Genomic DNA, 27,044 nt, shown 5'->3' with positions numbered 1-27,044 from the left:
GTCTTTGCTGCAGAGATAACCTGGGTTCTTACTCCTGTGTTGCCCCAACCCCCTCCCGGCCACACACAAAATCATCTCACTGGATTTAATGGTGCTTTCAACCCTTGCTAGCTGGCCTGGCTGGGGCTATGAAATAGAGCCCGAGTGCCACTATCACTTGATCTTGTAACCCACCTACTTTGCATTGATAACGCAGGCTGAACCTCTCGAGTACTGATGCCCTTCCCACAATGCTCTCTCTGTGCCCAGAAGGACAGACAAGTTCTTCCACAATTCGGAGCAGCTCATGGTACCGCAGTGCTAAGAACCATAGGATGTGCCTGCCCCCAAACGCCCTAGTAACACATACAGGTGACTGCAGCACCAGTGAGGACACAGTGACTCAGGTAGGGCTTTGCAATGTGGCTGCTCACCCCACAGGTGCTAGTCACCTGGGTTCTGATCACCAGAGTTAACTCTGCAGTGAAGGCGTACCCTAAATCTGCTGCCTTCCAGACTGTTGCTTTTACCCTTGCTCTCTATCTGCTAGGGCAATGGTGGACTCATGGCACTGCAACCAACCCATGTGCAATACTCAAAAATTATTCCTTTCAGTGCTGAAGTAAAGTATTGTGCAATATCTAACCAACAGCTTGATGGCCAATAGCTTTGCATTCAATTGCCGTTTGGGATGCTTTGGTTGCACACATGGTCTGTTGTTTCCTGAAACACTCCAGTCTACACGTGCTGCAGAGACAGTACAACCCAGAGGAAGGAATTCTTTACATTACTGGTACCCTCTTGCTGACTGGACAGAGGTGCATCGATTGGCTCCAAAGAAGTTCTCCTGTATTCTTTGACTTGAAAGATTATAGCTCTGATACCCTATGGGGGGTGTGAAGTGTTAGTGTGGCAAAAGGGGAAGGAAAGTCTCAGGGCTACGGCAAACCTCACAGCGGAAAGGAGCATGTTGATTAAAGCTGGCAGTGCATAATCTGTGATCCACTCAGCATAAACCTGCAGTAACCACTGCTCTGTTTTTTCCCTTCTCTCCCTTGCTCATGGCTACAAACTGGCAGCATGCCCTGACATTTTTAGTCAGGCATGCAGTTCAACACTTGCATGGAAAATGGCGTCCTCTGTGCAGCGTGACCTGGCATATATGGTGTGTGAAAGGTCACACTGTGCAGACAATGCCATTTTGTAGAACAAAATATGCTCCTTGCATGTTGGAGCTTGACCAAATCATCCTTCAGGCACAGCCGGTCGGGGCATGCAATGTGTGTGTGTTGCACACTCAGCCGATGCCACTGTAACACACACAAAGCCAGAGAGAGACAGTAGAACAATTGAGCTGGTGTAAATCCAGAGTAACTTCATTGAAGTCAGTGGAATTGCTTAGGCTTTACATTATTGTGAGAGCAGAATTTGATCCATCCTCTTTTATTGGATGACTCCTGCTGTTCATAGCAGGTACAGCGTCCAGACAAAATGCAGAAGAGGAAGGATGGCCGCATGGTTAAGGCACTGGACTGGGTTCAATTCCCAGCTCAGACACAGTGTTACTGCGTAGCCTGGGGCAAGTCACTGAAGCCTCCTGGGCATCTGTGGGGATAATTAGACTTCCATTCCCCCACCTTTTGTCTTCTTACTCTTTAAGCTCTTTCAGGCAGGGATCTCTCTTCCGATGTGTACGTACAGCACCTAGCGCAACAGGGCCCTGATCGCACTTGGAGCCTCTAGGTGCTATCGTAATAGGAATAATTATTAATCTGGCATAGACAGGGTGTGTCCCAACAACCTCATTGATTCCAAAAGGACGTTAATGGATGATGACAGCACAGTGGAGCAAGAAAGATTGCTATTTATTTTAACTTGCTTTGCCTTTTCTGAACGGTACCACTTTGGGCTTCTACAGCATTCATGCTGGTATGCCACTGACCCTATTTCCCCTCTGCCTCCTGATATGGGGCATATATTTTGAAGCCCTCCGAAGAGTAAGGAATTTCAGAAGCCAGACAGCGGCGTGCTATCGACAGGATCCAAAGAGATGAGCAGTTCCCAGATATCATCTCCTTCCATTCCATTCGCATTTGTGCCATTGCTGTAAACAGAAACTTAACGGCAAAGTGGCTGTACACAAGGGGCCACACTCAGTCTTGGTGCCAGTTACATTTGTCCCCAGTCACACCTGAGATGAATGCACCCCACACTCTCTATCCCCCACCTCCGAACCTGGTTAATTTGAATATTCCATCACAAAGGAGACTCCCTGTCTCTTCTCTCACATTGGATTTTGCTGCTACTAGCAGAAGGCATTGAAATGGAGGAGAGGGACTAATACGGGGCAGTCACAGGTGCAGAAGCATAGAGGACTGACTGTTGGGTCAACTAAGTGACAAGTGCAATGCAGCCTAACCAGTAATCATATTTACCTTGCGCCTTTCATCCTGCAGCACTTTGCAAACTAGGTACGCAAAGAACCACTAATAGGCAGCCACCTCTAAGGCAGGGGATAGTGATGGAAATTTTAGCCACAGATACAGAGGAAATCCCTGGAAGGTTTTGAAGCCTGCTTGATGAGCAGCTTCTCATGCTGATTGCAGAGGCCTTCCCAGTGACCAGAAAATGGTCCTTGCAGAGCCTCTGAGCTCAGCCGACACAGTAGGAACCAATGAGTTCCACACCTATCCTTAAGGAGTTTAGAAATATCCTAGGGACTTGAGGCCATGGCAGAGCTGCTGAGCTCTGTGTCTGTCCCTGCGCTACTTCTAAACTCTGGAGAGACATGCGCAGAACTGAGAAGTTCTGCTGAGGATAACCAGGAACTCAGTGCCATGGACTTCAGAGAGAGCCCCAGCGTTCTGATCTGGCAGTGATTCACACTCCCTTTGCACAGGTGTAAATGATGATACAAGGCAGTGGAAGGCCAGGTTCAGAGTGCTCATCTCAGGCAACAGGCTGTGACTTTAGTATTAGGGAGCAGGGCAGCTTCTCCAGGCTATCTGAACTACACTCACTCGCTGTGGGGTCAGAATAGGCAGCTGTACTGCCAACCCCACAAAGGCCAAAGTCAGGAGTCAGGCCCCTGAGACAGGCTTAACAATCACGAGATTTTTAACAAGCGTGAAGTTCGGGTTTCTTGTATTTGCCTTCTGCTTTTTGAGCATGGACTCTCCCAAGCTCTCGTCCCATATTTTTGTTTTAAGTGAAAGCTGTGATTCTCCCATGACTCCAGGAGCTGGGCCTTTAAGGAAAAACACACCGAGATTTGTGATTAAAACCGTGGAAAATGGCAGCATGAGGGTGGGAATGACCTCTGAGCTCCTCTGTATTCTGCGGTCTGCTAGAAGCCTGCCTAGCCTCCAGCATAAATCAGGCAACTTTTGGAAGCAGTCTTTTGGAACGTGAAGTTTTGAGACTTTACCAGCTTACACACTTTGTGGTAACATGAGCGTTTAGCACGGCTCTTAGCATTTGTGCCAAAACAACAGGTCGGGGCACAGTCTTTCCAAGGAGGCTCATAGAGACAAAGCAAGACAACAAATGCCTCTGCATAATATTAAAACTACCATGGAGCTGGATTTGCAGAGCTGGATTGTTAAAGATACTGATGACATTGAATCTACTGCTAGTAACTGATTACTGGGTCAGAAAAGCAATCCAGTTACATGTCACTAAATAGTGCTGCCTCACACATATAACAAGTTTAGTGGTTACTCCTAGGCCAGGTTTACACGACAAATTTCTGTCAGCCTAGCTCCAGGAGTGTGAAAAGGTGTGATCTGAAAGTGACATAGCTATGCCAGCAGAAGTCTCTAGTGTAGACACAGTATATGAGCAAAACTGCACTTTTGCTGGTATAGCTTATTTGCTCAGGAGGGATAGAATAAGCACTACTGGCAAAAGCTGATTCCACACGAGGAGTGCTTTGGTAGACTGGTATAGCTACAACAGCAAAGCCTTCCAAGTGTAGATGTAACACACAGGAGCAGGACACAGTATGTGTGGCTGTACTGCATGCTGAGACATCATCAGTGCTCACCCGTGGGACAGATGAAATCTGGGATTGCTCAAACATGTAATGAAAAGTAAATCCATGGTTGGTACCATTTTTAGGCAGGTCCACTTACATTTTATCAAGGTACCTTTTAAAGGGGAAAAACAGAAAGAAAAATATTCCCTACAATGCATTGCACCTTCTTGGAAGCAGCTCTGCAGCACCTTTTAAACGCATCAACTCACATCTTTGTTTAGGGCACCAGTACATCTTGAGCTGGCCCTAACAATTCTGTGTGAGAGATTGTATGTCTCTGCTCCGGCCATGCTGGGGAGCTGTGCCTGGTGAAGCTATCACTTTTAGTTGGTGATGAAAGGCCTGTGCCGAAACCCACTGGAAATCAATGGGAATACTCCCGTTGACTGCAGTGGGTTTTGGATGACGCCCAAAGGTATGAAAGCTCTATAACAATAATGGGGTCTGCGTTATAGACAGCATGTCAGTAGCTGTTAGTTGGAGTTGCATAACTAAATTCCTGTTCCTCATGCTTCATGTTTATCACCAAAGCAATTCCAAGGGCTCATATTCCTTTTTTATTAGGTGCAGATATAACCCACTCTATGAGAGCAAAGAAAAACACAGCCAACCTCCTGATTGTGCAAGGGCTTCGTGCAATCAATAACACCGAATGTCTGCCTCTAACTCGTCACAGCATGCAAGGATGGAAGGCAGTATTTACAGTAGCACCCCATGCTGTGGCCTGGGGACAAGAAGCCAAGTGGGGGAAATAACTTACTAGAGAATAATCAACCCAGTGGAAAAAAAATCCTTGGTCGTGTAAGCTTAGATACAGAGACAGCCAGCCGCCTGTCTTATAAGTAGAGCTTAATGAAAAATGCCAGGTATTTTTTTTTGCAAGAAAATGCAAAATATTATTTTTTCTAAATTTCCCACAAACATTTTTCAGGGATTATAGGGGGGAAATGAAACAGAAATATTTTTTTTATTTTGAAAACCATTTTCAGTATATTTTGGGGGTAAAAAAATTACCAAAATATTGGTAAAAAATTTCAAAAACTGAAAGTTTTTTACCCAAAACCAAAAATTTTAATTGATAAAATGTTTTTTGTTTTTAACAGCAAAATAACAGAAGGAAATTTTTTACCAAAATGGATATTTTCCCAAAACTTTTCATTCCAGTAAAAAAGCCAGTGTTTGTTTTTTAAAAGTTACAATGAGAAAAAATTCTTGATTGTAAGATTATAAAACTTGGAAAGAAATCCTGTCTACTCCCCTTTGAACTGTGCAGAAGAGAAGCCTGGGGATGAAGGCTGGGTGTTGCAAGAGTCAAAACTACTTCACAGGTCCACCTCACCAATCATCATCACCTGAATTTCTGTGATGTTGTCACAGTGGTCCCTTGGGGACCACTGCCAGCTGATGTGGGGCTTCTCTAGCCTGTGTCAGGGCAGTGATCAGGGCAAATCTGGGCAAAGAATTAGGGACCTCCCCAACCTGTTGTGCTGAGCAGATCTCGGCCACAGCAGCAAGTCTGACCTAGTATCATCCAACTGTGGCTTCAAGATGAAACAATAGGATGGATGGACTGGCTTGAAAAAAATCAGAGCTAGAGTAATACTTTCTGGGGTTCCCATCAGCTTGGATAGCTGTCCCACCACAACCACCAGCCTTGAGAGGTCTCAGCAGATCTCAGGAGCATCTCCAGAGAGACAAGCAGCAATGGGCTGTGGAACAGGGCTGAATGCACACAGGTTGAAGAAAGCAGCCAGCCAGAGGCCAGGAGAGGCGGGGTTAGAATCCGGACCCCTCTCTCCCCCTAGGGAGTATTAACAGCAGGCCAGCTTCTGCCCTTGTCTACACCTGCAACTCAGTGGGATTTGGGTGTGTATAACCAAGGGCAGAATTTGGATCATAGGGAAGTGAACAGCATTGTATTTGGCTAGAGACATTAGGCTCTCTAGGGAGGGCATACAGAGCCAGAAAACTACCCATGTCCATCCTAAAAAGGGAGCACATTGGTGAGGGACATGAGGGAGCAGCAGGGACCTGTTTGCAATTGGGGAAGCTAGAGAAAGGTATCAGGGGTGTGAGGGAGTGGGAGAGCAGAAAGAAGGGAGAAGGCTGGGAAGCACAGAAAGCTCTTTTATGTCCTAGACCAGTGGTTCTAAAACTTTTGTACTGGTGACCCCTTTCACATAGCAAGCCTCTGTGTGTGACCCCGCTCATAAATTAAAAATACTTTAAAACATATTTAACACCATTATAAATGCTGGAGGCAAAGCGGGGTTGGGGGTGGAGGCTGACAGCTCACAACCCCCCATGTAAGAACCTCGTGACCCCCTGAGGGGTCCCAACCCCCAGTTTGAGAACCCCTGTCCTAGACTGTGTGGTGCTCTCCCTATTAATGTAAGGAGAACATGGTCCAAACAAATACACACTTTGCTTCTACCTAGCAGCACAGAAACCAGAGTCTGCTCCTGTCTGCAGCAGGCAGCTCTCTGTTTTGTTCAGCATTCAGACCTGGTCGACCCCGGGGGGAAGGGCCGAGCTAAGTTGGCCTAAGTTACGCAACTTCAGCTACGAAAATAGCGTAGCTGAAGTCGACGTACTTAGAGCTACTCACCACGGTGTCTTCACTGTGGTAGGTCGACTGCTGCTGCTCCCCCGTCGACTCCGTCTGCGCCTCTCGCTCCGGTGGAGTACTGCAGTCGACCGGAGACGGGGACCCCCGCTGGACTGATCGCTCCGGAGGTAAGTGTAGACATACCTTTCAGAGCCCTGCATTGCTGTCTGAATTCTCCCACCATTTCCCACAACCTTACTTCACAACAGCAGCTACTCTGCTGCTTCCCACAGTGAGATCTCTGGGACAGAGGCTGTTTTCTTGTTCCCTGTCTGTCCCTAGCACAGTGGGGGCCTCACCCTTGGTTGGGGCCCCTAGAGATGCTATTATCATACCAATAATGGGGCAGCAGGGTGATGACCATGGATTTGGCTGCATTCAGATACCTATCCAAGCCTAATGGAGCTGAACTGAATACACGCACTGCCCAAAGGATGCTGACCTCTTCTTCCAAAAAGCTCCATTTTCAGATGGCGCAGGGAAAAAGGAAAGGGTGAGTGGGGCTTTCAGAAGAAAGGTCGCCAGTAAGAGGAGAGCTGCACTGCAGTGGGGAAAAGCGAGGGGTAACGTGAAGCTGGGATCTGTGGTAGGAAAGGAACGCGAAGAGAGACACTGCAGTCGCCCAGCCGGAGACATTGATCTGAACAATGTAGTCATTCAAAGCCAGTGAGGAAAGACGGAATTAGTGTGCCTCAGGTATTCCAGGGGCACAGCTCCATGAAACCAGATCAGCTCCACCACCAACTTCCACAGGGGGATAAACACACAGCAACCAGGCGCTGGGAAAGTTTAAGTGGCACAGCTTCAAAAGGCTGTCCTCTTGATTAGTATTTACACACAGTAGAGCAGTGGTGGGCAACCTGCGGCCTCAGCCTACCATCCCCAAGTGAAATCAGAGCCCCATTGTGACGGGCACTGCACAAACACAGTATAGAGACAATCCCTGCCCTGAAGCTGTTTGCAGTCTAAATAGCAGGGCAGGTGGGAGGGAAGCACAAAGGGCAGGGCGGGAGGGAAGCGCAAAGAGCTGAAGTGACTTGGCCAAGCAATTCAGGGCTCTGAATGCTGATCAGAGCAGAGAGCTGCCTGCTACAGATAGGAGCAGACTCTGTACTGCCAAGTGGATGCAAACAGGTTGGTATAATGCATCCCAGGTCTCCTGGTTCCCAGACCAGTGCACTAGCCATTGGACCCCTGATCAGAGCTGGAGGTAGGAATTGCATGGCCAGCAGGTGGGAGAATGCTGCATTAATCCTGCTGAGTACAGTGTTCTTCCTGCTGAGTATTGTTCTTAATGGGATAGGCAGAAATTATCATAGCGAGACTAAAATATTCAGACCCATAAAGGTGAACATGAACAGCACCTTATTGGCTAGAGACGTTAGGCACTGGGGTGGGGAGGGGCACATATGGAGCCAGAAAACTACCCATGTCAACCATAACGATAGGGTAGGGAACCACTGGAGACAATGTTGTTACTTTCATTGTGCCCTGCGCCCAAGGGTCTCAAAGCACGTCCCAGACATTAAGGGCCAGATTTAGCCACAGCCCTGCACTGGGGGCAGCGTGGAGTGGCTCTGCCCCAGTGGGAGAGTCAGGGCATCAAGTGAGACGTGTAAGCCCCGTGGCCCTGCCCCCTCCCAGCCTCCCGTGGGTTGACTGGCACCCCAGGGGTCACATTCAGGAAGCAGTCCCTGTGCTCAGTCTGGCCACACTCGGGGGCAGATATTTACAACACCCTGTAATGTAACTTAGTGATGGTATTACCCATGAGAAACTCCTGACTCGCAATTGGCTGAGAAAAGTCATGTGAAGACAGTCAGTTCCTATTGGGTAATAATACTGACCAACCACATTACATACACATAAAGGCTGTCTGCTGATACGCTGCAATGGAATCCGAGGGCAGCAATTCTTCCCCGCTGCGGAAGTGACGATTATTTTTTTTCTGGACCTCTGACATCACTCCTTTCAAATGATCGTTTCCATGGAGAGCCTCTCCTGGCAGTCTGTGCAGTCACTCCAGCCTGAATTGCAGCCCAGTTCTTTTAATGATGATGACAGCAGTATGCAGCAGTGTGTACACTGACTTTTTATTCATAGAAATTCCACCCTTTCCCCCCCCGCCCCAGTCGAGTTAATGAATTGTGACAGTCACCTCTATGGATGTCAATATTTTCTTACAGCCTTTTCTATGGATGGGGAAACAGGCACACAGAAAGGTTAAGTGACTTGCCCAAGTCCAGTGACAGAAAGGGAAACTGAATCCTGGAATCTTGACCTAGGTGCTGGAACTAGAGGTGCTGCCACACCCCTGGCTTGAAGTGGTTTCCATTATATAACCGGTTTACACTTTGGTTCAATGGCTCTCCCCCACTATACACATTGTACCCTGAGTCTTGATTCCCTTTCCAGTGCTTTACCCACTAGACATGCTGTTGAACAGGAAGTGCACAAATCCTCTCATAAGTGTATGATCACAAAGAGGCATGTTTTTCTTTCTTCCTCGTACCTATTGGAAGCAAACTTAAGCATGCACTTCACTGACACCTCCCCACCCATCACCATTCAGGGCAAATAACCATGAAAGAAGGGGCCCGAGGAGATAAATGAGCTGGAGTGAGAAATTAGGTTAAGTCTCCAAGGCTCTTAATAGCCAGTGTACTTTTATGAGTGCTGTGTTCATTTTGTGGGATGGGGAGAGATTTCTTGCTAATGTGAATAGCTGTAACTTATCGAAGTCTGCTCTTTGGTGGTCTCTGGGACAGAGTTCTGCTTTCGTCCCCAAAATTGGGAGCCAAATTAAGGCCTTGATTCAGAAAAGCATCCCAATTCCAGACAGGGCTTAAGCGTGTGGTTTACTTTTAAACATGAGCTTAAGTTCAAGTAGTGCACGTCTCGGTTATGTCCTGAACTGGGATGGCCTTACGCTTGTGCTTAGGTGTTTCCCTGAATCATGGCCTAAATCCACTAAACAAAATTGTTGGTTGAGCTCTGTTTATTGAATCAATTCTCTTTGAATAGTTTTACATTGAAGACATTAGCTACACATGTTAAACCAGTAAAAAGAAAAGGAGTACTTGTGGCACCTTAGAGATTAACCAATTTATCTGAGCATAAGCTTTCATGAGCTACAGCTCACTTCATCGGATGCATCAGCGGTAGCTCACGAAAGCTTATGCTCAAATAAATTGGTTAGTCTCTAAGGTGCCACTAGCGCTCCTTTTCTTTTTGCGAATACAGACTAACACGGCTGCTACTCTGAAACCTGTTAAACCAGTGTGAAAGATGTGGAATTTTCTGGGGGGGGAGGAAATATTTCATGTGCACAGTTACAGTGTATCCATTTATCTTCATGTGAATGTCACATGTAGCTCAGCTGGAATAATTAACAAGCCCATGGTTCTATACAGGAGATTACCAGTAACTAATGCTGAATAATCACCGTTGTTGTTGTCCAGCCTGCTAATGAATCAATAACTAAGGGCTATTTTCTACCCAGCTCTATGAAAAAGAGTCTCAAGGCAATTTTTAGAGCTTTGTGTTTTTGGAGCCAGATCTTTGGCTGGTGTGAATGCACGTAACACCACGGATGTTAGTGGATCTGTGCCAATTTATACCAGCTGAGGGATCACCTGGGCCCTTTATTTTCATTTATGCTGCTGTTTATCAGCCCCCGTTAGAAGTTAGAAAACGACATTTCTTTTATGGCCTGTTTGTTCGTTCCACCAGTTGAACACTGATTCTCGTCCCCACGCCATATTTACAGCAGAGCTGGAACTGACATTATTTTTGAGTATCTGATAGCATGCTAGGTTCCTCAAGAGAACAAATAAAGAGACAATCCCTGACAAGAGGAAAGTACAAGGTAAATTCCCAGAAGACACAAAGAGCATGTCTACATTGCAATCCAAAGTGAGGTTGCAGCATGGGTAGACATACCAGCGCTCACGTGGCTAAAACCAGCAGTGTAGATGCAGCAGTGTGGGCTGTACAAGCACACCAGGGACCCTGGAGAGGTACTCACATTGCTAGACGGTGCTGAAGCAGGCACACCTACCAGTGCTGCAGTCACACCTCAGATTGCAGTGTAGACACACTCAAAGTGAGAGGCAAAACAAGTCAAAACTGGGGTAGGGAGAGGACAAGGATTAGGACTATAGGACTGTGCAGTTATTCAGTAGAACCCTGATCCTGAAAGCTGGTCCATGCAAATGGACGCCTGGGCTCCGCATGGGCACAGGGCTCTGCATGTGGGCAGCCAATTGCAGAATCAGGATCTTGATGAGTCCATTAAGCATTTTGTTCTGTTCTTGAGAACCAGCAACTGCCACTTATCTAGCACTTTGCTGCGCTCTGTTTAGGGAGAGAGAGGCAAGTCAGCTTGGGAAAAATACGAACTGAGCTGACCCTTACCTCATGCACACCCAGTTCAACCAAACCTTCTTTCCAGTTCAGATTACTCACTTCCCTCTGCAGAGCTCCCAGCCCATGTAACTATATGCTAGGCTCAGATATTGAACCCAAGTCTCCCAAAGAGCTCGGGCTGTTGGATAACTGAAATCAGCTTCGCTCTGGATACTGTGGCTGTGTAACTGTGGAAACCAGTCTGTGATCAGTCGGGTTGTAATTTAATCTTTGACCTGTAGTACATTCCACTCAGCCAATGAGGTCTCTTATGTGCCAGGCATCCTACAGTGCCACTTCTCCATGGAGACTGTGCTGCCAATGGATCACCATAGGTTGGGTGCAGTCTGCCCCTTTTAAGAGTCTCCTGGCTATAGCACATCAACTGCCTTAAGCCAGTGGTTCTCAATCAGGAGTCCGGGGCCCCATGGGGGGCCGCGAGCAGGTTTCAGGGGGGCCGCAAAGCAGGGCCAGCATTAGACTCGCAGGGGGTCAGGGCAGAAAGCCGAAGCCCCACCGCATGGGGCTGAAGCCCAGGGCCCTGAGCCCTGCCACTCGAGAGCTGAAGTCGAAGCCTGAGCCACTTAGCTTCAAGGGGGCCCCCGTGGCATGGGGCCCCAGGCAATTGCCCTGTTTGCTACCCCCTAATGCCGGCGCTGGGTTTTATTTGCAGAAAACCAGCTATTGTGGCACAGGTGGGCTGTGGAGTTTTTATAGCATGTTAGAGGGGCCTTGGAAAGAAAAAAATTGAGTACCCCTGCTTGAAGCAAAGCACCTCCAGGCAGATGGCATCATTTGCCTAAGCCAGGCAGGTGGGAATGACTGGGCCCATCGTGCCCAGTATTCTGTTACAGCGTAGAAACCTTTCTTCAGTTACAAACTGCTTTTGGTATCGAGTGATCACGGCTGCCAGGCTGTCACTCCTTAAGTTAACTGTTTCATCAGCTGCTTAATCTGCAGCAGGCAAAGTGCTCAGCACTCTCAGAGCTTGGGCTCCATGATAAGACAGCACACCAACTTCTTGCTGTGAGCTCAGTGACAGGCTGTGAAATCCCCCTTCCATTTTGTAGGCATTAGTCTTAGTTCTTCCCTAGGCACAAGTAAATTAGTATGGCGTACAGACAACCGGGAAGGGGTGGCTGAGGTGAGTCATGCTGCTGAATGTACTACTGGAAGGCACTCAGATGATCACAGTATAAGTACTTATACAGACTAGAATATTGCTGGTGTGTAATATCTCTTATGGCCTGATTCAAAGCCCACTGAAGTAAAGAGAGAGACCCGCCTTCCCCCCTTAGTTTCAGTTATCTTAGGATCAGTCCCTTTTCCCCCTGGGTTCAGTGGATAACCCTTGAATGGGTACAGTATTATTTATTAAGCCTTGAAAACAGTTTAGATCAGTAGGAGGCTGCCGGCTAATGCAACCACAAAGACAGCAATAAGCCTGTTGTGTAAACTACTAATTATTTTAAAGTACTTCCTTCCCAGCCTTTCTCTTGGGATTGCTAAGAATACAATGGATTTCCCTCAATGTCCTTTCATCTAGGTTCAGAACAGAAGCCAGTAAGCAGAGAAGCAGCTTTATTTATTCATGGTGCACATTAACATTTATTCAGCTGGCCGCCCTGTGCATTGAATAAGTCAGGAACATGATAGCTACCTGTCGTTCTACCTGCTGTCTGGCTAGCGATGGTACTTTCTATAAATGCGGCCAGAGACCCTTCCAGAACTTGGGGCTGAGCAAAGGAGAGACTGTGTTTTACTTTTTAAGGGTGATGACCCTATATACCCATGATGACCTGGAGGTAAGCTCACCAACAGCTGGGTGCAACCCATTCACCCTCTATTCATGCAAACTGGATGAGGGATCATTCATTTGTTTATGGCCCAGCCATGCTAGTTGACTCTGAAGGAGTTGCTGACCATATACTGTTCACACACAAGGCACATACACAGGGCCAGGTTTGCTAGTATACTCTGGATGCCTGGTGATGCAAAGCAGCCAGATTGTACCAGTGATTCTGCCCATGGTATTCTCTTTTCCATCCTTCCTGTTAAATGTAAACCTATGTGTAGGAATTCATACTAGGCAGACAGGATGAGCAGGCGGCCAACTTTACATTGCAGGAGAAAATGTAATTTTCAGAATTTCCTCACTTTTGAGTGTTTGATTTTACAACAGAAGCTGGGAATGAGCAACAGGAATGGATCATTTAGTGATTACCTGTTCTGTTCATTCCCTCTGAAGTACCTGGCACTGGCCACTGTCAGAAGACAAGATACTGGGCTAGATGGGCCTTTGGTCTGACCCAGTATGGCCATTCTTATGTTCTAACATTTAATGTTGCATTAACCTCAGGGTTTTTTTGTTTGTTTTTTGCATTATTATTATTTTATTATTGTTGTTATTGCATCAGTGAATGGGGTATGAGGATGGATGTGTGGGAGAAATTCCCCTTAGTGCTAATGGAATCAGCCTATTTAAACCCCATCAGATTGAGGGTAACTAAATGCAAAAAGAAAGAGGGTTAATGCAACGTTTGCCTCCTTTGTAAAGTGTTTTGAGATCTACTGATAAACAGTGATTTACAAAGAAGGTCAGTGTCATTATCCCCATTTCACAGACAGGGAAACTGAGGCACAGTGCAGTAATGTGATTTTCCCAAGATGATCTAGCAGGCTGCTGGCCAAGCCATGAATAGCATCTAGGTCTCCCAAGTCTGAGTTCAGTGCTCTATTTACTGGGGTACTGCACCTCTGACATCCTAAATGGCATTTATAAAATGTTGCCTATACAGGTCAGTAAAGTGGGAGAGACAGATAGGTGTCCAATCACTGAGGGTTTTTCGGCAGAAAAGTAAGCACACAGAAGGCTTACCTCATTCATATAGAAGCAGCGTAGTCTAGCATGGGGCTGGGAGAGCGGACCCTGGGTTCCTATTCCCAGCTCCTGCCACAGACCTGCTGTGGGATGCCAGTACTTGTCATTTAGCCCCTCTGTGCCTCAGTTTCCCCATTTGTGACATGGGGATGGTAATGAAGCTGGACCTTTTTTCATTTCGACACTGATAACACATCTCATTCTTGGTTGCCTGTGGACCTGAAAGGGAAAAAAGCACTATTCCTTTGTGCTTCTTTTGGCTGAATCATTGAGAACATTAATTCTCTAAAGCTGTCTGTAGTAATTTTCCACCGTGTGCAGCCATAGCTGATGGTAAGGGCAGATTTTATCAGCCATTGGTTCCTATACTGTTGAATTTGGGATCCATCTGGACTTCCCACTGTACTTGGAAGCTCAGATAGCCACAGTTTCCAGAAACACTTCTTCCATCTGCCGCTAGCCAGGAGGCTGCATCCTGTATTGACCTATAAGACCTGGCCACTGTGAATCATGCCTTCCTGACCTCCATGCTAAATTACTGCAACTCACCGGGCCAGAGCCTCAGCTGGGGTAAATTGGTGTAGCTCCATCAGCTTCAAAGGCACTACACAGACTTATACCAGCTGAAGAGCCTTAGGACTGAGCATGCCAACTTTTAAAAGGCTTTGTTTGGCTCAGAACACTGTCAGGAATGATATGGTCTAGTCCAGATCCCTGCCACTTTGTGTTACAATCCCATAAGATTGGACAAGTTAAGCAGAATCAGGCCAGTTAGAACTTGGATGGGAAACCACCACAGAAGCCCCAGGTACTGGTGATAATAATTGAATGGGTGGCACGCTGCAGTGTGTTAAAAAGGCACAGTGCTGCTGGAGGGGCTGTTTTTGGAAGAGACATAAAACTAAGGCCTTGTTCACTTAAGAATAATGCTTTGTGTTTGTACATGTATCCTAACCCAGGAGCTCAAAATGGGACAGATTCTCAGCTGATATAAATCTGGAGGGGTTCCATTGGCCCCAGTGGAGGTTTGATCATTTACATCAACAAATATATCTGGTGTGTGTGTGTGTGTGTGTGTGTATAAATAAAAGTGCATTTCCAAGGTTCTAAGCACCTAACATTCCCTGGCTGCTTCATAGTCATATAATTGAGGCCACTTCAGATTTATTTTATTTGCATTTTTAACTGTAATTCTTTACATACTTTTAATTTTTCTCCCCGCTTGTGAGCTTTGCAGAAGTGAACTGTTGGGAGGGATTTGAAGAAGGGAGGCTGGAGGCCTAGCACCCTGGGACTGGGAAATCACTCCATGCAGAGGGATATTTGGAGGAGCCTTGGCAAATTACCTAGGGGAGTTTCATGTGCCCCTAGGCATGAGAGATGCCACATACACACCTCTGTGCAATATTGGGCCAGATCCAGAGCTGCTGTAAATCAGCAGAGCTGCCTTGAAGTCAATGATGGTATACCAGTTTACACCCACTGAGGATATGGCCCACAGCCTAATGCTGCTTGCTTACTATTCACTGGAGCTGTGTGGAAAAGCTCTCAGTGTCGGTGAATTTGTAACAATTGCTTTTGGGGCAGCTTCACCAAAAAGCAAGGCACTTTTCACCTAAGTGTTGTGATTGACTTTTGTTTTTGAAAACAAATTTGTTTTACAGAGAGTATGGGTGCTTTGGGAGTGTTTGCCAAACCTTGGCTATTTATTTTCCCTTTCCAGTTTTGGGCAGTAAAGCTATTTTAGAGCTGCCAGTGTCCCTATGGAGAGGCACAAAGCCAGTATTTTAACACCCACATGTTGATTACCTAATAACAAGTCTCAGTTCTGTGATGCGTTCACATGGTTGGTGGATATCTGTCTTAAGGGAAATGGCCTTAGTACATGAGATGTTTAAAATACGTTATTTTCAACTTTCGGTTTAATTTTTATTTTGACCAACCTTCGGAGGAGACTAAAATACGATCAAGGTATTTACTGAAGGAGGCTTTTAGACTAAAATCTTTGCACCACGAAAACCTGCCCTCCCCTAGCCAAGCTCTGGGTACCTTCAACATACAGTTAAAAACAGAATTACATAGGAGTTACAAAACATAACAGGCCTGGTTCCCATTTGCACTATGGCCCCCTTACGCTGTGTAAAGGCGCCTTAGTGCAAACGAGAATATGGTCCAACTAGTCCAATGCATCAGCACTTCTTTTTCCCACTCAAACACATGTTATTTAGTCACCAGACACAAGTGACCAATAGAATAACCGGTGCACGTTCTCCCCAGACAGAAATTAGACCATAAATAGTCAGTGAGTGGTGCAAATAGCACTGAATTATCTCCTCCCTTTACTTGTGTGTATTGGTCTTTGCAGCTAATCTAAATGATTAATGATTACTTTGTTCGACACTTTATCCACTAAGCTAAGTACTCAGCCCTTCAGCCAAGAAGGTCACTCACGGTGACACTATCCCAGGCTGAGGTCACTTTACAGTGACAAATCTCCAGGCAACCAGGCTGCAATGGAGGACACTCTAGAGAGACAAATATCCCAGACACCCCACCTGTGACCACGATCACCTTACAGCTACTATAAGGTGGGTGCATAAATGGTTGAAAAATCATTCCCAGAGAGTAGTTATCAGTGGTTCACAGTCATGCTGGAAGGGCATAATGAGTGGGGTCTCTGAGGGATCGGTTCTGGGTCTGGTTCTGTTCAATATCTTCATCAGTGATTTAGATAATGGCATAGAGAGTACACTTATAAAGTTTGCAGACGATACCAAGCTGGAAGGGGTTGCAAGTGCTTTGGAGGATAGGATTAAAATTCAAAATGATCTGGACAAATTGGAGCAATGGTCTGAAGTAAGTAGGATGAAATTCAATAAGAACAAATGCAAAGTACTCCACTTAGAAAGGAACAATCAACTGCACACATACAAAATGGGAAATGACTGCCTAGGAAGGAGTACTGTGGAAAGGGATCTGGGGGTCATAGTGGATCACAAGCTAAATATGAGTCAATCGTGTAATCCCGTTACAAAAAAAGCAAATATCATTCTGGGATGTATTAGCAGGAGTATTGTAAGCAAGACACAAGAAGTAATTCTTCCAGTCTACTCCACGCTGATTAGGCCTCAACTGGAGTATTGTGTCCAGTTCTGGGTGCCACATTTCAGGAAAGACGTGGACAAAATGGAGAAAGTCCAGAGAAGAGCAACAAAAATTATTAAAGGGCTATAAAACATGACCTATGAAGAAAGATTGAAAAAATTGGGTTTGTTTAGTCTGGAGAAGAGAAGACTAAGAGGGGACATGATAACAGTTTTTAAAGTACATAAAAGGTTATTACAAGGAGGAGGGAGAAAAATTGTTCTTCTTAACCTCTGAGGATAGGACAAGAAGCAATGGGCTTAAATTGCAGCAAGGGAGGTTTAGGTTGGACATTAGGAAAAACTTCCTACCTGTCAGAGTGGTTAAGCACTGGAATAAATTGCCTTGGGAGGTTGTGGAATCTCCATCATTGGGGATTTTTAAGAGTGGGTTAGACAAACACCTGTCAGGGATGGTCTAGATAATACTACCAAGTCCTGCCATGAGTGCAAGGGACTGGACTAGATGACCTCTTGAGGTCCCTTCCAGTTCTATGATTCTATGATACAGTGAAAATATCTCAGGCAACCAATAGGCAAAGGCAAGTTTGTAATCAAGTCTGAACAACTCATTGAATTGCTGCTGGAATGCTTTGATAGTCTACAAAAACCCAGACGAATTGCCAGCATTCCACAAGGTTGTTTAGTAATTTTGCAGCTGGAAAGCAAAATCAGAAAAGCCCTGTTCTGTTCAGTTCTGGCTTTTATATCTGCACCCATCACATTGCACTCAGAAAACTAACATTGTGTATCTGTGGCCGGATCCTGCTAATGAAGTCAATGAGAATTCTACACACAGAAGGCTTTCCAGACCACAACTAGAGTACACCAAACTAAGGATCTTTTATCTTCCTAGCTGAACTGGGTGGTGGAGAAGACTTCTCTTCTCACCCCCTCCCCTTGCTTGTTCAGGCCATCACAACATAGTGTGGACCAGATCCTCAGCTAGTGTAAATCAGCTGAGATCCATCAGTAATGTTGATGATTATTAATACCTATCTCTAATACGATGCTTTTGTATGTAAGTCCATTGACCTCAATGTGGCTACATTAATTTACACCAGCTGAGGATCTGGCCCCGCATGTTCATCTGAAGCTCTTCTTGCCATCTAGAAAATGATTTCTTGTAAACTCTCTCTTCTTTGAAAGCTTCAGAGGACATTGACTTTTCATGGTATACGGAATAATTAATGAGTATAATCATTAACCTGCTCACAACAGTCTTTTTTAGCTTCACACTTTTGAGAACCTGGTTGTCTGGCTAAATCAACCAGAAAACATTAGGGATTCCTGTGGACGTGTGTCTGTTTTGCACAGGCTTGTAACACTAGCAAAATTAATACAGGAGTGGTAGCCCCTATCAGGTGGCTGCACTAAGTGATTGCAATGGCATGACCACTAGTGCAGAGAGGACATGTGCCTTTCTGTTACCATGTCATGAAAACCTGCTGTAAGCATGGTGTATAGGAAAACAGATGTCGTTTGCCTGTCTCCTGCCACATAGCACCTCAGCAGGGAGAAGTATAGGAAACAGTATTGGAACAGACCCGTGGCTTGTCTAGTCTGACGTCCTGTCTGCAATAGCCTCTTCTACTGGATGCTTCATTAGAAAGTGAGAAGCCCCCTAAAGGTGAATTGTGACGTGTCCATGTCAGTTCATCTCACAACTGCCCCACGCTGTCCCACCATGAGATACGAACAGGAAGCCATGCAATAAAAATGCCTTCGGCTTTTCCCGCTACCAGTTTGAACCTGGCAGTCTTTACTCACGCAAATCTCAGCAGCAGCCTAGTGTATCCGTGGTGGTGACTTACCGTATAAATCTTTTGCACTCATTCTCGAAGCACCATTTGCTTTGCCCAGACTGCTGCTGCAAAAGGAAAGGAAAGGAGCAAATAAACAACAAATCTCAGAAAGTTTTTTTTGTGTTTTGTTTTTTTTTACTGGCTTCATTATGTGATTCAGTTGAGCAACACAGATAGTAACCAATTCATCTGGTCTAGTGCTTGAATGGCAAATGGCAGTGGGCTTTTCAAACCAGCTTAATGGCAAAGGGCAATGGGTTTTTCACACCAGCTTGTGTTAGTGTGCAAGTGAGGTAGTTATCAGCACCCTGCCAGGTGAGCTGGAGGAGTATCAGTCACTGACACCAATTCTCCAGTGACACCTCCGACTGCAACAAGCTGGGGAGCCTGGCAAGAAGCTCGAATAGTCTGTTGGAGAGCTCTACTTTTGGTGAGGGGAGGGGATCTGACCTACTCCTATTTGAGGTTTCGCTCACTCCAAGGCATAGCCCACTGGCTTTCCCTTCAGGCAGGTCAGACCTAGAAAGGGCAGAGGACTCTCTGCCTCAGACAACAGATGTATGGATCTTCCACCACTGACCATCACCCATTTTTCTTTCTTTGTTCTCCCAGAATCTGCTGGTCCCTTCTAGTCTGTAGGGCCTTGTCACAGGCTGGCTGGCCCTTTAAGGCAAGCCAGGCTCAGCCTTGCCTGTGACCAGACAACTATCCCCTAGTTGAATGTGATGGAGACTTAATTATAATGCCTGATCCCAGCTGTGAGGGATCAGAGAGAGGACTGCATAAACAGAGCCTTGAACTCAGCTCAGAGAGGAGCCAGGAGAGTCCCCTTTCTCAGAAGAGCCTGGGGAAGTCAGGCTGGAGGACACAACTCAGGGAGCAGGTCAGGTTCCTGTGGGGGACCCTGAGGTAGGGCCTGTGAGGAGCAGGGAGATCCCTGAGGGAAGCTGCCGGGGTTCCTGGGGAGGGGAGGCAGTGGAGGAGACCTGTGGTGGGGAGGAAGCAGCATAGGAGAAACTCTGCCAGGGCCAGGTGTGGGGGTGGGGAGTAGAGGACTTCAGGGTTGCTTGAGAGGGGCAGAAGGACTATTAGTTTGGGTATTTATTTGGACTTACAGTTGGATTTCTGTTACCCCGGAAGGGGGCTGAATTTGAGGGGGTGATGGCCACAGAAAATCCAAACAGCAACAGGCCATCGTGAGGCCAGCACAGGTGGTCAACAGGGGGCATAAGCAGCAAAGTATCCTGCAATGCCATGTCCTGATGCCAGGGGGTGCTATAGCAATGGGGCCAGTCAGGATAGTGAGCTGTGTCCTGGTTTCCCCGTCCTGGGGCAGGCAGCAGCTCAGAGTTGTGTCGTGTACTGCCACATGCACCCTGCTGTCCAGGGTCGGCTGAAGCTTTCAGGGAGAGAAGGGAGTGATTTTGTAGATCCAGGCCAAGTATAATTTGAATCTGCCCCATAGAAATTGTGGGCACCTGAATCAACCCTAGAACTACAGAAACAGGGCAACCAGACATAGGTTTCTTTTCCCTCTAGAGTGTCAATCAAACCACATGGCACTTTGTGGCGAAGACTTCATACATGATGGCATACGTGAGCATGTTCGTTTAGACTGCACTGGGACATGGCAAGGTGGAGTCTTCCCTAGCCCCAGCTGAGGAGACCCAAGTAAGTGAGCAGGAGAAAGCAGAGTCTCGCCCTTACGGGAGAACCCGGAGTAGAAGGAAATGTTTGTGGTGGCAGGTAGTAATCTATTGCAGTTCTTGGGGATGAGCCATTCAGTCAAACTGTCATTCAGGTTCTTACTTTGCAGAGCCAGGCTGGCTGCTGGTAGATCCTTTGCGACTCATGTTGCTGTCAAGACATTAAACTGTAACAGAAACAAAGGAGTTGTGATTAGCACATTCTACTTGTTTACCTGATGAAATATTTGCCTGGGTGTGCACCACATTTCATAATCGGACTTCATTCGGCATCCAGGGCTCCAGCTTTTGATTCTGTGTCCACAGTCAATAGTGTGTGCAAATAATCGTATTTAGTTGCACCTAATGTGCTTCCATGACCTCTCCCCGCCGCACATCTGTTTGCATTGCTATATCTCCTTATATAAAACACCTAGTGTGTGCACACACGCAGACAAAAGTCCTGGATTCAAGTTCCTCAGCAGGTTGTGGGCCCATTCCTAAACTAAAGCTTTCAGTTTTGTTCTATGTTGTTGTTTTATGACTTGGCGCTGGCATTACAGCAGGATCATGAAAGGCTGCTGCAGTGTTAGAGGTGCGTCATTTAGGTGACAGATTAACCCAAGGATCCCTCTGTTCATCTCTGCCCAGGTAGAAGGTAAAGCCTTTTAAAGCCCAGTGCCTGAGGCTTTGTGTGTGAATCGCTGCTGAGCTCAAAATTGCTGCTTTCTCTTTACAATCCCCACACTGCTGCTATCTGATGGATCTCTTTGTGCAGCACTTTAGGATTGCTGGAGAATGGGCTGTGCTCTATAAACCCCAGTTGTGCTCTGTTCACTTTAGGGCTGTTTTATGTGCGGTTCATACCTCCCCTTAAACCCCTGCACTATGGTCGCAATCTCTCTGAAGTCCAAAGTGTTGTGTGGGCATAAATGAGAGCAGGATTTGGCCCAGGGAGTTGGCAGTTTACCTCCAGCATCCCAGAACAGAAAGCTCTAATTGGGGAGGTGACTGACAGAGCGGCCATCTTGAAAACTGTAGCCCTTGTGTTGCTTCACATGCTCTGTCAGAAAGCGTCATGCTGTGAGATCTACCTCCCTTTCTCCTCCCGTTATAGGGCTAGGTTCAATCAAACCCCATCTGGTTTCTGAGATAGCAGCCCCTGCAAGCTGCCCCATCCACAAATCCATTATTGTGGAGGGATGACAGAGCTTTATACAAGCTCCCATAGAGAAGCTGCGTAGAGTCCTACCGAGTCTGTATAAGCCATAAAATGAAGTGACATTGATAACAATGGAGCACCAGGGGAATAAGCCATTGCACCCAGGAGAACAGCCAAAAAATGTATCCTGCATAATGGTCTAGCACAGGGCTGGGCAAACATTTTGGCCCGAGGGCCACATCGGGATGCGAAACTGTATGGAGGGTCCAGTAGGGAAGGCTGTGCCTCCCCAAACAGCCTGGCCCCTGCACCATATTCGCCACCTCCTGCCCCCTGACTGTCCCCCTCAGAACCCCTGACCCATCCAACCCCCCCCTGCTCCTTGTCTCCTGACTGCTCCTTCCTGGGACCTCCCACCCCCTATCCAACCCCCCCGTCCTCTGACTGCCCCGACCTATCCACACACCTGACCCCTAACTGCCCCCCGGGACCCCCTGCCCCTAACCACTCCCTATCCCCTGACTGCCCCCCCGGAACCCCCTACCCAACCCCTCCACTGCGGCGCGAGTGCGCTGCCGCCACCCCCTTACCATGCTGCTCAGAGCAGCAGGAGCTTGCAGCCCTGCTGCTGGCCTGGCTACATGGGAGGGGGAACAGCCAGGGAGGGGCTGGAGGTGAGCCTCCCGGGCCAGGAGCTCAGGGGCCGGGAAGGATGGTTCCGTGGGCTGGATGTGGCCCGCGGACCATAGTTTGCCCACCTCTGGTCTAGCAAGAGCCTCAAAGGAAGTCAGAGCCATCTGTCACCTATTAAAACTTGCTGTTTGAAATGTGACACATCATCCACATAGATACAGTCCCTCTCCTAGTGCTGCTAGGGTTGCCAACTCTCCAGGATTGGCCTGGAGTCTCCAGGAATTAAAGATTCATCTTTCATTAAAGATTGTGTCATGTGATGAAACCTCCAGGAATACGTCCAACTAAAATTGGCAACCCTAATTTGCAGTAAGCTCCATGTGCACATGAAGGCTTCATAAAGTCTCATCTGGCCAAGTGTGGGATTCACATGCACGGGCATTGCTGGCATTTCGGTGGGAGTGTCGCATGTAAATTCCCTGCATTTATCTAGAGTAGAAAGCTGCCACTGACTTAAAGGTGAGTCGTCGTGCTGCGACAGCCACTTCAGTAAGAGAGTCCAGTTACAGTAGAATGAGTGGCACATGCCAAGGGCCTGATCCAGAACTCACTGAAGTCGGTGGAAGGCTGCCCATCAGGAATCAGGGCCCCATTGTGCTAGGTACTGTGTGTACACACACACAGGGAAGTTGAGCTCTGCCTGAAAGAGCTTACGGTCTAACTGTGTGAAGCGAGGCAAAAGGTGGATTCAGCAAGCAGACATGGGGAGCATGCGATGACAGTGAGATTACTGACTAGTGTACTAAGCAGCAGTCACAGCAAACCAGGTACCTAGCCACGCTCAGGTATTTGTGGGTGTAAGCCACACTACTATGGAGAGGTGCTTTGTCTCCATCTAGTGGCTAATGAGAGTGCTACCACCTCTCAGAATCTGCTCAAGCTCCTGTAATTCGAGCAGTAGGGGCTCCTGGTTTTTAGATACAAGGTCCAAGGGTCAGTCCCTGCAGATCGACAGAAGGGCTGGTGTTATATTAGGTTAATTAATACAGATCATAGAGCTACATTCCACCCTGGAAGTGACTTCACTAGTTGTTGAATGATTCCCTGTATCTATGTGGGGAGCATAATCAACTGAGCATGAGCTCCCAAAGTATATCTGGGGCCAAAAGTGCTAATGCGATCCTAAAATGCATAAACAGGAGAATCTCGAGTAGGAGCAGAGAGGTTATGTTCCCTCTCTATTTGGCACTGGTGTGAGAGCTGCTGGAATACTATCTCCAGCTCTGGTGCCCACTAATCAAGAAGGATGTTGGATAAATCGGAGACAGTTCAGAAAAGAGCCACAAGAATTATTAGAGGATTAGAGAACATGCCTTACAGTGATAGACTCAAGGAGTTCAATCTATTTAGCTTAACAAAGAAGATGAAGGGGTGGCTTGATTACAGTCTATAAGTATCTATATGGGGAACAAATATTTAATAACGGGTTCTTCAGTCTAGCAGGCAGAGGCAATCCAATGGCTAGAAGTTGAAGCTAGACAAATTCAGACTAGATATACGATGTAAAATTTTCAACAGTGAGAGTAATTAACCATTGGAACAATTTATTAAGGGTCATGGTGATTTCTCCATCGCTGACAATTGTTAAATCAAGATACACTCTAGGAATCATTTTGGGGAAGGCCTGTGTTATACAGGGGGGAAAACTAGATGATCACGTTGGATCATATTAAAGAAGTTCTGTATTAAAATCACAAATGAGTTTGATTCACCACAGTTTAAATTCCAGGGTATTACTAATTAAGAGGCCTCTTGGTTTTTGGTACTGTTTCTCTCCCTCTGTGTGAAACTTGCAAGCTGCTAATTGTGTTAGTACATTCTAAGACAGAGTTTGTTCTCAAAGCAATTCTTTGTAACAACAACTACTCACACAGAGAGAGACTCAAAGCACTACTCTGTAACAACAGAAACAGCACCCAGAGACTCCCCGCCCTTTTGTTGTATTCATCTCGCTTTGTTAATAATTGTGATTAAAGATAGAGGATGTATGTGGATGGATGCTTGGTGTGGATAATAACTGAATGATCAGGGAGGTGCCAGCCTAAGAATCCAGTGTCCATTGGCTGAAGAAGGCGTCAAGTGGAAATAACCAGAGGGCCCCTGGAGGGCAGACTGGAATCCACCCAACAGCCTCAAGAATGGGAGAACCAAAGAACAAAATAACATCTGGCAGCACGGAGCCGTCAGGAATGTGCCATCTGCTGATTGATCCAGCAACAGCATGATGAAGCAATTCCCATAGACTGGCATAGGAAGAAATTCCTATAAAAGTGGACTCTAGAAAGTGAGAACTTTGGGGTCTGATTCTGCAAACCAACTTCCAGGAGCATCAGATGAGCATCTGACAAGGCCCTGCTCCCTCCTCATGTCCAGGCCACCTGGCCAGTGGCTTGGCATGAGCAACTCTAAGGCTGGTAACTATGATAACAACCTTGCAGAACCTCTGTGTGTGTGTGTGTGTGTGTGAATAAATATGAGATTGAATGGAATGGTATAGCTATAACTAACTGCTTACTATGATTCTTTCTGTATTCACAATAAATGTGGCATTTTGCCTTTTTCCCCTTTAATAAGATCCTGCTGGTTTTTATTTTATTGGTATAACAATCAAAGTGGTCCCTTCTGGCCTTGGAATCTATGAATCTATCTGTTGTTATCATCAGTTATATTGTGGTAGCTGTCAATAGCCCCAGTGCTAGGTAGATTGAGAGAGAGCCCTCGCCCCAATGAGCTTACAGTATCAAAAGAAAACACAAAACAGGAAACACACAAAGAGCCCAGGGAGCTAGCAGGCACGTGTTTCAGCACTTCCATCCCTCTCATTTAGTGCAGCATTATTATTACTATTTGTTAGTAGTATTTAACTCTTGCCTGATTTTTCCCCCTTCCACCCTGAACTATTTCATTATGATAAAGTCTCATGTGATTATGCAGCTAATACTTCTCACCAATAGGTCTTGTCTATATGTAACTGAGGGTGTGATGTCTAACTGATTTAGTTAAATCTGTGCAAAATCTTCTTTTGTGAACACTCTGAATTTGATTTTAAACCTGGCTTATATCAGTTAAACTCAATTCCTTATCGACAGATCTATAGCCGAAAAGCACTACACAAGAGTTAGGGGGGGGTGGTATTATTATTAAGCTAAATTGCGATAAACCAAGTTTAAGCGGATTTTAAATAGATTGACAGTTAAACTGTTTCAACTTTGAATATAGACATGGACCAAAGAAAATGTGTGAGCGCTGAGGCCTGTGATCAACCACACCATCCCGGGTTCTTTCCTCTCTGTGGGGCATCACCAAAGCCTCCAGTACTGGTGCAGCCTCCAGCGCTCACTCTGGGTTCTGCTTGCTTTCACTTGGTTTCTTACTCAGGCATTCCTGATGAAAGAGTTCCTGAAATCTCTCTTTATCTTCCTGATGGGAGCGGTTGTTTGCTTCGTATTTCATGGGGCACTAAGAGTGTGCATTTTAAAAATAAACAAGAGGCAGATTTAGCAATATGATTATTAGAACACTGTGTATCAGGATCGCTTTGTCTCTGCCACTATTTGCTTCTTTTCTCATCCCCCTCAGTAGGTAATTTGCCTTTGTTTAAATCAGTATTTAAAGTAGCAGTAGATGTGATATATCTGGACCTTCGTAAGGCTTTTGACACATTATATTCTTTAAGCAAACTAGGGAAATAAGGACTGGATGAAATTACTATTAGATGGGTGTACAACTGGTTGCAAAACTGCACTCAAAAAGTAGTTATCAATGGTTTGCTGTCAAACTGGGAGGATATATCTAGTGGGGTCCCACAGGGGTCTGTCTTGGGATCAGTACTAGTCAATATTTTCATTAATAATTTGGAGGATGGGGCTGGGGAGAGTACGCTTATAAAATTTGCAGATGCCACCAAGCTGGAAGGGATTGCAAGCACTTTGAAGGACACGATTGTAATTCAGAATAATCGTGATATACTGGAGAATTGGTCTGACATCAAGATGAAATTCAATAAAGACAAGTGCAAAGTACTACACTTAGACAAAATTAAATGCGAAAAAAACAAAATAAGGAATAAGTGGCTAGGCAGCAGTACTGCAGGATCTGGCGGTTATAGTGGATCACTGAGTTGACAGTGTGATGCTGTTGCTTAAAAGGGATGCATTAGCGGGAGTGTCATATGTAAGACACGGGAGGTGTCCCGCTCTGCTCAGCACTGGTGAGGTCTCAGCTGGAGTACTGTGTCCAGTTTTGGGCACCGTGCTTTAAGAAAGACGTGAACAAATTGGAGAGAGTCCAGAGGAGAACAAAAATGATAGAAGATTTAGAAAACATGGCTGTCAGGAAAGGTTGAAAGAATTGGGCATGTTTAGTCTTGAGAAAAGAAGACTGAGGGGGGGGACATAACTTCAAATATGTAAAAGGTTGTCATACAGAGGAGAGAGAGATCAATTGTTCTCTGTGTCTCCTGGCTTAGTTTGCCACTGTGGAGAGTTAAGTTAGATATTAGAATTTTTTTCCTAACTATACAGATAGTTAAGCACTGGAACTAGTTCCTACGGAGGTTGCACAATTACTGTCTTTGAAGGTTTTTAAGAACAGGTTAGAGAAATGCCTGTCTTAGATGGTCTAGGTATATTGAATCCTAACTCAG

General features: G+C 46.2%; 1 protein-coding gene and 1 long non-coding RNA gene across 5 annotated transcripts in view; one reads left to right on the top strand and one right to left on the bottom strand.

Moving 5' to 3' along the window:
• EPS8L2 (EPS8 like 2) overlaps positions 1-27,044 on the bottom strand; it is a 111,600-nt gene that overhangs the window by 60,266 nt on the left and 24,290 nt on the right. For 2 of the 4 annotated variants that reach the window (XM_027823304.3, XM_027823305.3), the window contains exons 2-3: positions 20,669-20,732; positions 18,869-18,924 (exon numbers count right to left, since the gene is read on the bottom strand). In XM_027823304.3, coding sequence (XP_027679105.1) covers positions 18,869-18,924; positions 20,669-20,712 — 100 coding nt within the window. In that variant the 5' untranslated portion in view covers positions 20,713-20,732. The remainder of the gene's footprint in view (positions 1-18,868; positions 18,925-20,668; positions 20,733-27,044) is intronic. The other 2 variants (XM_043549075.1, XM_043549076.1) reach the window with 1 other exon arrangement.
• LOC122466278 overlaps positions 19,672-27,044 on the top strand; it is a 29,650-nt gene continuing 22,277 nt past the window's right edge. Inside the window, exons 1-2 of the long non-coding RNA XR_006291668.1 lie at positions 19,672-19,768; positions 20,399-20,530. This is a non-coding gene — a long non-coding RNA (uncharacterized LOC122466278). The remainder of the gene's footprint in view (positions 19,769-20,398; positions 20,531-27,044) is intronic.

Source organism: Chelonia mydas, chromosome 6, assembly GCF_015237465.2.
Source record: "Chelonia mydas isolate rCheMyd1 chromosome 6, rCheMyd1.pri.v2, whole genome shotgun sequence".
Lineage (NCBI taxonomy): Eukaryota > Metazoa > Chordata > Testudines > Cheloniidae > Chelonia > Chelonia mydas.
The sequence above is the reverse complement of the archived record's forward strand: the minus strand, read 5'-3'. Positions and strand labels throughout refer to the sequence as shown.